The sequence below is a fragment of the Pezoporus flaviventris genome, unplaced genomic scaffold (assembly GCF_033815535.1).
Source record: "Pezoporus flaviventris isolate CSIRO_AGI_PZ_B2104156 unplaced genomic scaffold, CSIRO_AGI_Pfla_v1 ptg000013l, whole genome shotgun sequence".
Taxonomy (NCBI): Eukaryota; Metazoa; Chordata; class Aves; order Psittaciformes; family Psittacidae; genus Pezoporus; species Pezoporus flaviventris.
In genome coordinates, this window is record NW_026892561.1 from 16662067 (window position 1) to 16674709 (window position 12643).

Sequence of the window (12643 nt, forward strand, 5' to 3'; positions counted from 1 at the left end):
GCGCCTTTCGCTCCATATCCCAGAACTGCAAGGGGAGAGAAGCAGCTGCTGCATGAGGCTCGGGGCAATGGACAGCTGGTGTGGGACAGCTGGTGTGTGGCTCCAGCAACCACCACCCTGGGTACCAGCTCTCCCCAATGATATGTTTTGTTTGCCCTCCAGGGAATTGGGGTTTTCGGTATTTTGCCACCTGCAGTTCTTTTCACTGACAATGGCAGAGCTGGGTCAGCACTTCACATCCCATCCCCACACTTCAGATTCAGGGCTAAAGAAAGAGGAACAGTCAGAAACCACTCAGCAAAGCTTTGTACCGGAGCCCCAGCCCTGTTTTGCCAGGTCTCAGGGGCACCTGAGTGAACGATAAGACCCTCCCAAGTCCTGAATCTTGGACATTTTTCACCTTCCAGATTTCATGGCAATCCATGCTCGGGTACCACAGGCAGGTTTTAGGTTTTTCACCCCCAGGTCTGGTTTCATCACTGTGTGCATTAGGAACGTGCCAGCTATGGCTGAGGGTTGAGCTGAGCTTACCTGGGCAGCTGAAGTTTGGAAGTGTCGCACTTTGGAGCACCCTGCAGCTGGCAGAGCATGTTGTTGATACCATTTTGGGCTGCGCTTCCTAGGGATTTTTATTTTTAAAGCAGATTAAAATACAAACCCATCTTCATTAGTGACAGGTTGACTTTCACAGAGCTCCCCTATGGAACAGAACCCTGCTGACCCATTGCACTGGAGTTGGCTGGGACCTCAACTGAGCCAACTTGCCCGTATCTGTCCCTGGAGCCCAGTGCAGGCAGTGGGGAGGGCGTTTTTCCACAGGGCTTCACCGATCCATGCTGACCGCTGGGGAATGCCAGAGCCAAGGTAGCTCAGTTTTGCAGCTGCCCCAGAGGCTGTGTCTTCCAGAGGTCACATCCCTGAATCCATGTGCCTTTCCACATTATGTCTTTTCTGCCCTAGCTCCTTGACTTAGCTCCACAGCAGCTTTCCTGTCCTTCTGCCTCTGCAACAGGCTCAGCAAATCCCAAAGCTCACCTAGCGGATGCCAGTGCAGCCTGGGCTCCTCAGACCTGAGCCCAGTTTCCTAGATTCCCTAGCCCAGAGCAGCATCACTGGGTACCTCCTTATCTGAGTTTATTGCCTGGGAGGGCACTAGTTTCCCTTTTCCCTGGCTGCTCTCCCTCCCTTCCTACTGCCTTATTCTCTCTTGCAAGCCGCCACATCTCGTCCAGCCTGGCCCCTGTCCTAGGATGCTGGCACAAGAGAAAACCAGTGATTCACCAGCATTTAGGTCCTCTCTTTGTCCTGGACAGGGACAGATCTCCCAGGAATGCCTCCATAGGATCTCCAGCAAGGTCCCTTGCACCCTTTTACAGGCTCCTCTCCTGGAAATGAAGTGCCTGAGACAAGAAATCTGATCTGCACACAGGGAAAAGAGATGCTTGGGAGAGCTGAAGCAGCACCAGACTCCCCGATGCCCAGACACACCACTATGGGGGACCCCAGGGCAACCACCCCCCCATGCCTCAGCATCTTCCCCCAGGGCTCAGCCTAGCTGTGGGGCACTGCGCCGGTGGCGTTCCACTCCATGCTGGGGACTAAATCCAAAACATCTTTAAGTAGGTGATTGCAAGAGGGCAGGCACGGCCCCTGTCATCGGCCCATTTAAGGCAGGAGATGGTCTCTAGACACAGAAAAATTCAGCAGCTGGAGCTCCTCCAGCCTCCCCCTGGAAAACATTCCTGTGGAGGGAGGGTTCAGCTCCAGGGTCACTAGGGAGGGCTGGGGGATCACTTGACAGAAATGAAGCCCAAGCATCCATAGCTGTGCTCACAGGCAGCTCCATCTGTGCCACTGCCCCAGGCGCATGGAGGGACCCAGCCCCATTGCAGCAGCCTGGGATACGCAGCACAACCTTTGCAGGCACCACTCACTGCAGTGGCACAGTGAGGAGGACAGAGCCCGCACTGCAAGGCAGCCTGCAAAGCTGCTGGTGCCATCACAGACCTACAGCTGGAACAGCCCTGTCCCCCATGAGGTGACGCGGGTGGGATGCAGGGGAAAAGCCCCAGCCAAGGGCATGGAGCAGTGCAGGAGCTGCCCTCATCCTTGCAGCCTCAGGCAAGCTCAAATCCTAAGCAGGGTGTGCTGTTTCATTATTTCAAAGACTATGTCTGTGGCACAAGTGATATACCCACCCTGAGAAGAAGCAGACACACCTGGAGGCAGCTCTGAGCCCTTGGGGAGGGTACCATGCCATGCACAGTTTGATATTCAAATATCTCCAGTGGAGGTCTACATCAGTCACAGCTATTTCAGTCGTGGCCTGTCACCTTTTCCAGCCTTCCTTCCAAACAGCTTTAGAAGTGTATTCAAACATTCAGAGCCTGGCAGACGCTAAACAGATCCTCAGTGGGGTCTCCTTGCAAAGGGCAGGGGACAGCCAAGCCAACATACACAGAGCTTGTAGTGCCATAGAATCCAGCTCCTCATTCCTACATTTCAGCAGAGGGGCTCAAAGCACTCACCATCTTACAGCCTCTCCAGAGGCCAGTGGCACCTGGGGACACCTAATTGTGAGGTGAGGGAGGTCGTCATGTGTGGACTCCAGAGTGGGAATTAAGATGTGCTCACAAACGGCTTTTGCATCCTTGACCTTAGATACTGCTCATCCCTGCCAGGAGAGCCCCATCAGCCACGTAGCCCCAGGAGGGCTGAGGAGTGACTCCACAGTGCACATTCCCCTCTGACTGGCAGGAACGGATGGTGATGTGGCGAGTCCCGTGGCTGGTCCCGCTAGGACTGTTGTGCTGGCAGGCAAGTCATTCCCTGCAGGCAAAGTCTGGGCCACCCAGGCAGGGCTGAGCTGCCCTTTGGACTGTGGGCAATGCGCTCACGCTGTGACAGCACACACTGTGCCGTCTCGTGGGGATACAGTGCCAGTGCTGCAGCGGCAGCTGCTCCACGCCAGAGCCCATTGGGGTCTCCCAAGTACCAAGTGGGTGCCAGGCCCATAGGTCTTGGCACTGCATCAGCACTGCCAAGGGTGTGGAGCCAGCACCAGGGTGATCCCCTTGTCTGGTGGCTGAGCACCCCATGGGGGGCTACGGCTCCTATGCTGGCATCTCCCAGAAGGGCTTTGCTTTGCCATGGCTGACATCACGCAGCACAGCTTGGGGATGCTGAGAGTCATGGACCAGCAGCAGTCTCTGGCCTCTCTCTGCCTTCAAGGGGGACTTTGGTGGCCACAGCAGAGGAGATTTCAGGGAACACAAGAAGCAGCCCTTGCCTCTGTTCTCTCCCCCTCCACTGGAGTTTCCAGATGGACCTGACCATGTGGAGCATCATGTCCCAGCCCCAGCCCAGCTGCTGTTCCTGGTCCCTAATGCATCATGGCTGTGCACAAGAGCACAGCATTGCCCTGCTCCCGCCTGTGGGACGTGATGTCCCTTCACTTTGGCGGCCATGGCACTTCTCATGCTGCCCTCCAGACTTTTCTCTTGCAGGCCCCTGCTTTACTTTGCAACTCTGGGAGAATGACAGTTTGTTCAAAATCTTGAGTTCCCAGATCCTGGCTTTCAAGGCAATGCCAGCAATTGCAGGAGCTAGCAGCATTCCCTGTCCTTGTAGGCACCAGCTTGCGTCCACAAAGGCACGCACACTGCTCTGTGCAAAGTGAGGGGATTGGAACTTGTAGGTAGGGCAGCTAAAACTGGGTCCCGCTCCATCCTGGCTTGGAGGCAATGATATGGGACAGGAAGATGGCACTTTTTAGATGTGGCTCAGCCTGAGGCCCCTCTGAAGGCACACCATTAGTGTGGGAGTTACCTGCTGCTCTGCACGTACCTGGAGGAGGCGAGGTCCTCCTTGGAGAGTCCCATGCAGCAGGCACTGGCTGGCTCCTGTCCTAGTGAAGGGAAATATGTGAGGCCTGTGGGAATAAAACAACCACCAGCTCTTTTGCCTGCTCCCACTGTGACGGGATGGCCACGAACACCCCTCCCTGAAGCACAAACAGGGCAGTGTTTGGAGCTGCTCTACCCCCTGCTGAGGCCTCTCAGGTGAGGCCAAAATAAGCAACTCCTCTGCAGCGAGCACCTCTCCAGGGCTGGGAAGGCTCTGACCTGAACACACACACACACACACACACACACACACACACACACACGCTTAGGGAAAATGCCTCTTGCCCCTGCAAATCACCCCCTCCCCCATCCCGTTTTGTTCCCTAGTCCTGTTGCTGCATGCTAGCTCCTTTGGTGAGGGGATGATTACGTGCACCAGATGGGTGTCCATGGAGAGGTGCTACTCAGCCACTGCTAAACCATGAATTCTCCTTTGCCTACTCCACTTCTTGAGGGTGCCAGCAGGCTTGGGGAGCAGAGCAGCACTGAGCTGTGAGCACGCAGGAGCTGCAGGGGAAAGGTGACCCGTGCTTGTAGCATCACACCCACATTCCCCAGCACAGGTGCTGGAGCCTGGTTTGGCCAGGAAAGCAGGTACCTCGCTGGGCTGGAACAGGGAGTGGGGCTTGGGCCATGGTCTGGGGTTACTCACTGAGCAGTGAGGACAGACACACACACGCACAGGGAGTTCCAGGCCAGATCCCACCAACTGGCCGTGCCCTTCTTGACGGCCACTTAAGGATGGCACATTAGGGCTGCAAAGACGGTCCTCCGGGAGAGCCCCTTTGCCACAGTGCGAGGGCACAGCTGCTGCCGGGACCACGGCAGGGCCTCACAGCCCAAACCAGGAAGGAGGAGCATCCTTCCTTCCATGGGCTGGCAGCACCTCCTGCAGGTGCCCACCCAGCTGTTTGGGGTGCGGGGAGGGGGACACAGGCAGGAGCGAGGCAGCCGCAGGAGCACTTCCAGGCAGAATCCTGCGTGCAGGGTGAGGGCTGTGGCATTCAGGATGGCCAGATCCTGGCACGGAGCCGGGGTCTCCACAGAACCCCCGAGAGCTGGCTGCGGGGAAGAGCCTGCTTGCCTGGCGAGGGGAGTGCAGCCGCGGGGTGCCTGACAGTGCCCAGCGCTGCTGCTCCCTCCTCATCCTCCCCTGGGCCCCGGCCGCATCCCCGCACGGCGCTGGGACCTCCCGCCGGCTGGTGGCGGCCCAGAGCGCCCGGCGTCCCTTGCGTCGCGGCCGGGGCGAGGCGGAGGCGGTGAGACCGGGCCGGGGCCGGAGAAGAGGGTGCGTGTGTGTGGCGGCGGAGCCCCTCACATCCGCCCTCCCCGCCCGCCCCGGGGAGATGGAGCCGGTTGCCGGGCGGCGGTGGCAGAAGGTGCTGTACGAGCGGCAGCCCTTCCCGGATAACTACGTGGACCAGCGGTTCCTGGAGGAGCTGCAGAAGAACGTGCACGCCCGGCAGTACCGGTACCAGGCCGTCGTCTTCCAGTCGGGAGTGGTGGCACAGCAGCTGTGCAGCGTCTGCGTCTTCGTCGTCACCTGGTGGTACATGGACGCTGGGGTGCTGAGCCCGCAGGGGCTTTTCGGGGTGGCCCTGGTCTCCTCCCTGCTCGGCTATGTCCTCTTTGATGCCGTGGACGGCGGGGCTGGGCGGTGGGAAAGCGGGAGGACACGGTGGGCTGACCTGAAGAGCACACTGGTGTTCACTGCTTTCACCTATGGCTTCTCTCCGGTGCTGAAGACGCTTACCGAGTCTATCAGCACTGACACTATCTATGCCATGTCAGCTCTCATGCTCCTTGGTCACCTCATCTTCTTTGACTATGGTGCCAATGCTGCCATTGTCTCCAGCACGCTGTCCCTCAACATGGCCATCTTTGCATCCGTGTGCCTGGCTTCCCGCCTGCCACGCTCCCTCCATGCCTTTGTCATGGTCACCTTTGCCATGCAGATCTTCGCCCTCTGGCCCATGCTGCAGAAGAAGCTGAAAGCCCTGACGCCTCGATGCTATGTGGGGGTGACAGTGCTCTTTGCGCTGGCAGCACTGGCGGGGCTGGCCACCATCTCCACTGTGGGCGCCGTGCTCTTCACCTCACTGCTGCTGGCCATCTGTGGCCTCTGCCCTTACTGCCTCATCCGCCTTCAGCTGCTCAAGGACAACATCCATGGGCCATGGGACGAGGCTGAAATCAAGGAGGACCTCTCCAAGTTCCTCATGTAGGTCCCAGGGGGACCCTCTGCTGGGAGCAGTGCAAAGGTCCTTGCTGGGGGACAGCCGTGCGGGAGGAGGACACCTGTCCCAATAAAGCCTCTCACCCAGTGAGGACCACGTTTGTGTTACCCTCAGCATCTGTTTCCAGACCTGACCTGCTTGGTTTTGGCAAAGGAAGCAGTTGAACCCCGCAGAGCGGGCAGCCCGTGCAGGAGCTCAGAAGCAGGCAAGGGAGGCAAGGTGTGCTCCAGCCACGCAGACCTATACTTGTGCTTGGTGGGAGTGGGTGTAGAGGGGGTGTGGGCATCCTCTGAGCAGACATGCCACTCAGAAACATTCATCTGACCCAGATATGCCCTGCAGAATGCCCATGGAAGTCCTCAGCCCCAGGAACCTTGACTTGTGCGATGGCGACTGGTAGTGCTTCCCTGGGAGGGCTGAAGGAGAAGGGAGTTGGGTGAAGATTGCTGTGGGCAGAGCAGAGGTGCAGGGTGGTGAGTGCTGCTGGACCTGCAGGCCTGAGCACGAGGGCGTTGGGATGGGTGGGTTCTGATGCCAGAATAGCCTCACAACACTGCCAGACACCACATTAACCTAAACCCTTCAGAAGAGTGAGGTGTGAGGGGGCAAGGCGTCTTCCTGCCCTAACCCCCTCCCAGAGGTGGATCTGGTCTTGCTGCAGAGCCATACTCCAAGACAAAGGGATGGAGCTCAGTGCACGCCCCTGCGGATGCACCCACCGGCTGCATGCCAGGCTCCTTAGGACGCTGACGGGGCTCATTGCGGTCCGGTCCAGCACCGTCTGTCTAGCACCGTCTGTTCAGCAGCACACACACCACAACAGAGGGCGCTCCAGGCAAACAAGTCCCGCTGGAGCTGGAGAGGCCAGGCCAACTTCCCTGGAGCTTCCCTTTCCCTGCTCCCATCAGGGACAGTCCCTTGGCTGATGGGCCCAGGTCCGGCCGCAGCCAGCACCGCGAGCGAGGCAGGGTGCACACGCTTGCCCCAGCCCCAGCACGCAAGGGTGCATTTGGCATTACCCGGGTTTCTGTGAAACCTCTCTTGGAGAAGCACCGCTCTGATTTACGCCATCCCTCAGCACTGGCGTCTCACCTCAGGCAGCGGTACTCCTTGGGCTTTCTCGGAAATGAGCAGTCCCCAGAGGAGTCCCCAGCACTTCCAGTGCTTTGTTACAGCTCCTGCCAAGTGTTACGGTGACGGCTACATCTCGCTTTGGCTTTAATTAAAACCTGTGGAAGTTTAGAGCCTGTGCTCCAGTCTCACAGGGAGCACAGAGCAGCCAGGTGCTCACAGTCCAGATGACATGTTCTAGTTCTGTGGAAAGAAAACTCTGTTTTCACAAGGTTTCCTGGGAAGCTGCTCAGTGACTGGGGTGTCTATCTCACACTAATGCCACTGTAACATCACAATCCAAAAGCGATTCACGGAGCTCACTGGTAGGGCAAGGCTGAAGTGTAAACCAAAAGTAAATCAGATCTAGCCTGCCTGGTGCCTGTTGTTACTGTCTGTCACAATAGAGACTAGAAGAAAGCAGAGTTTTGGCTGCACCCATTCCCCCAGGGAGAAATATTTTTCCCCAAAATATTCTTCCCAAAATCAGACTCTCAAAACCAGCTCTGGGTTAGGACATTCAACTACCTGGACATTCCAGGTGGAGAAGGGCACAACTGCCACCATCACCTCAGCCACAGCTGGAGCCCAGTGGATCAGCTGAGCAGATTCCTGCACTTTGATGCAGCAGGCCCTGTGTGCCCAGCTCCAGGCAGGATGCAGGATGTGTTCTGTCCAGCCCACCACAGACAGTTCCATCCCTGCCTACAGCCCCAGGCCTCTTTGCGCTGTGCAGGTCCTTCCCTTCACATTCTCCTTAGCCTCAGCCCTTGCCCAGAGATCCCTGGGGAAAGGCTTTGACCTACTTAGCTTGCCCACACAGATACTCTGCTCTCCCTAACCTGGGGGATGAAAATATAAAACCCAGTCCATGGCTTGGATGCACAAAGGGACCTAGAAGGAGGGCAAGATGCCAGAGAGAGCCAGGGCCAGGAGAGGAGGGGACAAGAAGGCCAGGCAGAGTTTTGCCTAGGACTTCTCTGACCTTTGCCTGGGGACACATATTCTGCAATGCTGCTGAACTTATTTACAATGCTGAATAAGTGGCCATTACGAGTATGTCTTCATGCCTGAGCTTAGAATATTCTCTAGAACAAAACTTGGCCATAACTCTATGCCCAGCTCAGCGGTAAAGCTGGATGTCTTTTGCGCATTCGCTACCTGAGCCTAACATTTTGGGGTTTCTGTGCTGAAGCACACACTGAGACCAAAGAAATAGGTCTTTCTCAGTTTGTATGCAACCAGCTCATCATCAACCACCTCCAAAGAGTTAAATATTAAGCATTATAAGGAAGTGCATTTTCTGTCTAAGTTTCCAAGTCCACTGAGATTGAGTACTTCAAGGGGACATTTTCTTTAGATTTGAAGTTGGCCAAATGTAATTATAAATTGGCTGGGGATAAGCTTTGCTCCTGGGGGAGCCACTGACACGTGCTGTCTGGAATCTCCATCTACAGCCACTGCTGCAGGGAAAGACAAGCATCAGCCAACCACAGTGTGCTGTCGAGGGCCTGTGTCCCTACCAACACGGGAGACTGGATCTGGGAAACCTGGAAAGAGTGAAGGTTTAGTCTTTGAAGGTAAGCCCTTTGCATCTCTTCAGTCTCACAGTAATCACTAAGCTTTTCTCAGCTTTTTGATGCAAGAGGCAAGAGCAATGACATGAATGATCAGGAAAGCAAAATAGGATTTTGGTCTTAACCCATCCACTGAAAAGCAACCCAGGATACATAATGCCACCAGCTGGTGGGGCTGCCTTACCTTCTCTCCCTTGCCACAGAACATACACCATTGCAGGGTGGAAATAGCACAGACAAGGTTAAACAGCTTCTACAAAAAGTCATTCCATGAGCTGGTGCTAAAGAACGTGCCAGGTTTCCCAGCACACCAATACCTTTTTCTTTCCACTTAACTAGATTTTAGGAATAGCTGCCAGAAAATCATGAAGTTTGTAGTCCTATTTCCAACAATACTTTTTGTCAGATACTTCAGAAGAAGGTAAAGATTTCTGTGAAAGGTTTAATGCTATTAAATACCCCAAGAAAGAAGTTTGTGCCTTACAGCCTAATGCATGGAGGCCAGCTGGCAGCTAGGAAGGCAGCAGCAGCTCCCAGTTGGGATGCTGTAGGTAATGCCATACAACTAAAACATCAGAAACCTTTTGTTGTTGGTTCATCTGATGTCCCAGAGCGAATACAGTGAGAGCTTCCCCCAGTGTGGAACAGATTTTGCTAACAACCTGGAGAAAAAGCAACTTGTGAAATCCAGCCTATTCCCATTCCCTCTTACCTGAGAGGTGAAGCACGGCCAGAACCTCCTTAAGAGCTCCCTAGCTACAAACACTGTCACTTCTAAAGTAGTCCTGAAAAGACACAGTTCCTGAAATCTGCTGAGGTGGTTTTGCCTCTACCTGACAGCAACGAGTTCCACAGTTGAGTGATGTAGCCAGCCTGAGCTTCCCTCTTCATCTCCTACTCTTAGGACAGTTGTGTTCATGTGACTGCTAGGAGCCTGCATTTCTCCCTTTGGCCAGGGTGCTGGGAAGCACCTTGTGCATTATTATACTCTTTCCAGCTCCAGTAATTCCCACTTTAGCACATATAGTTCAAGGGTCTAGCAGGAATGAATATTTACCTCCCTCTCCTAAGAACTGCTGTACTTGGGGTACTCCCCACTTACTGCTAACACCATTGTTGTTTCTTCTGTTGTAGTCTACCAAAAGACAAAGTCTGAGTAAGGAGAATAAAAAAATCTGTCTACAGCTCCTTATAATTTGAGCAAACTCAGTGTCCTGTATTTACCATACAGGTAGTTCAGCAACTCCCTGGACATCTAAGAGGTCAGCAGGGATGTAAATCAGCTGGAACGAGGAATTGCCCAGATTCAGCAAAGCTGTGTCAGAGCTGGCTTGAAACTGAGTAGAGCCTGTGTGTTGTCAGGCCCCTGTTACATACACAATGCTGATCTCTACTCTTCCTGCCACCAGCCTCTAAGTAGCACCACTGCAGCTCTCTCTCCCCATGAACTTCATACTACAAAGGTAGGTCTTGTTTGTGCTCCTGAAACAGCAGGTTGGAGTCCTGATGCTGTATTGTGCCTCCAGGTCCTTTGTAGTGCCTCAATCAACATGAATCGTTTGTGAGAATTGTTTTCATGTGAGAAAAAAGTCGATAAAACCCATCAGTTTTCCATTTTTTTAGACTTCTCATATAGTTCTCTGGCACCCAAACAAGCACTTCTTCTGAATGTTAAATCCCAGAATTTATCTTTCCCATAGGGACAAACATTCAGAATCCCAGAGGTAGCTGCTTACAGCTATTCGAGCTCAGATGCTCCACTGAGCTCAGCTTGCAAGGAATTCAGAGGTTTAACTTGGAAAAAACAATTGGTCAGAGCAGCTGTGACTTATTTATAAATGTGTGGATTTATCAGCCTGGAAATTGCTGCAGTCTTCTCCTTTGACTTGCTACTCAGCCAGGTGCTGCTGCTGGTGTATTAGACATGTTTTAAGACTGTTGTTGTTAAAGCAGCTGGCTATTCTTCCTGCTAACACTAAGCCAAAGCCATTTATATGGAGCAGTCCTGGTGGTTAATGAATTCAGAAGCAGTGGTGGAATCCCAGCAGAACATCCCCCTCCATCACATCGGAGAGTGGGACTCTCCACAGAGCCCAGGCAATTTCTTCTGTGGGGTGTGAATGGCTGCATCTGAGAAAGAGTGGACAAACCCTTCAATGGAAAACCAGTGCACATTCATTTTGTAGTCAGAATTTTTATTTTCTTTATATCCAGGCTTGTCACTGACATCTGAAAATAAAATTTGTCATTTACAAACAGGCCAGGGCAAATTAAAAATAATTTTGTTCAATTTAAAGAAAAAAAAAGATTGCACAAATTGTGTTAAGATGATCTTCCTGGAACAGCTGGCGGAGGTCGCCTAGGAAAAAGACATAAATTAACCCCAAATTCACGGGAGGTGGGAAGTGGCAGAGAAGAGATTTTAGGTCAAGATACAATAAAATGACTCATATAGAAGATGATCTTAATAAAATGGATTAAAAGGCACAGAACATGCACATTAAGGAAAAGAGCAAGAGCAAGATTAGAATCAGCTGGCTATCAGCACAGCCTCAGCTTTTATCCTCATGGCTTCCCAGCTGACTCACTGGCGCCAGAGAAATGGGACAATTCACATCACGAGTGTAGAGGTCGCTGGTCACAGGCTTTCTAATTTTCTTGCAGCAAGTAATAGCCTCTGGAAAAGCTTTTCCCTGGTCAACCTTAACATTTGCACCGCTATCTGCTTCCAACACTGTTCTTGGAGTAGACCTTTTCTAAGTGAGATTCTGATGAAATCAGGAATCATCAAACAAGATGGCCCGTGGGCTGGATTGGGGTATCTGGGGGGGACACTGCTGGGAAAGGTTAAAAACATGGGTGATGGCAGTGCAATGATCTACTGCCAACCCTGTCAGGAGAGATCCTTGGTAGTTTTTGGCCCAGTGCAGCAGTTAGAGGAGAGTGAATACTCCTCCTGTCACCCAGCTTAGAGCACTGACATGTTGCTGACCAACATACCAAACTTGGACATACAGAGTATGTAATGTACTCCAGCCACACAGGACATGTCTGACTGCTGTTCACTGAGGGGGTTTGCACAGACTACCTCAGGCATAGCCATTAATGACTATTAAAAAATAATCTCCAAATGTTACCGCAAGTTACAGGAAGCAAGTGAATACAATGGGATATTTGCTGCTTTGTTGATCCCACCTTTTGCATCCCCTTTCCCAAAACCTAAGGACCAACACAGTGACTGTTGTGCTCAGTGAAAAATGTCGTCTCCAACAGGAAGCTGTTGTGCTTCTTGTGCAATACAGACCATCTCCTGCAAGCACCAACTCGAGTTACTTGGCTCATATTGTTCTGAAGGAGGAATTGAGTAACCAAGACATCTACACATTCATACACAACCACTTTAAGGGGAAATCCCTTCCGGACATAACATGTACACATGCACATTTTTACTCCAGCTCTTGCTCTGAAGGACTCAGTCTGGCCTTCTCCTCAGCTCTGAATCTCCCCAAAACATGCTTTTCCCAGCAATGAAATGGATACCAGGTACTACTTGCAAAACATTCATCCATTTCCCAGCAAAATGTCTCTGCAGTACTCCAAGCCCCTTGCAGGGCAGTGGGCTGAATGCTTCCCATGGGTTATATACCTCCCTCTCCCCTTTTAATGACATGTCCAGTGATCTCAATACAACACGCATCTCTGATAGGCAGTCCTCACTGCAGACCCAACAGAGGCAGGGTGTGGCATGCCAAGATGTTAGTGTGAGAGACTGAAGACCACTCATGCACATCCCGAAAGTAATAATAAAAGCCCA

At 53.1% G+C, this 12643-nt stretch overlaps 1 protein-coding gene across 1 annotated transcript; it reads left to right on the plus strand.

Annotated features, from left to right (window-relative positions):
* Positions 1 to 5170: 5170 nt before the first annotated feature.
* On the plus strand, positions 5171 to 6235 carry PIGC (phosphatidylinositol glycan anchor biosynthesis class C). The gene has a single exon (XM_061451059.1). It carries the CDS (start codon positions 5252 to 5254, stop codon positions 6128 to 6130), a length of 879 nt encoding a protein of 292 aa, XP_061307043.1. The 5' UTR covers positions 5171 to 5251; the 3' UTR covers positions 6131 to 6235.
* The last annotated feature ends 6408 nt before the right edge of the window (positions 6236 to 12643 follow it).

Bases quoted from the DNA above. Each gene is read 5' to 3' on its own strand.
- PIGC (XM_061451059.1), top strand. From the start codon at position 5,252: ATGGAGCCGGTTGCCGGGCGGCGGTGGCAGAAGGTGCTGTACGAGCGG.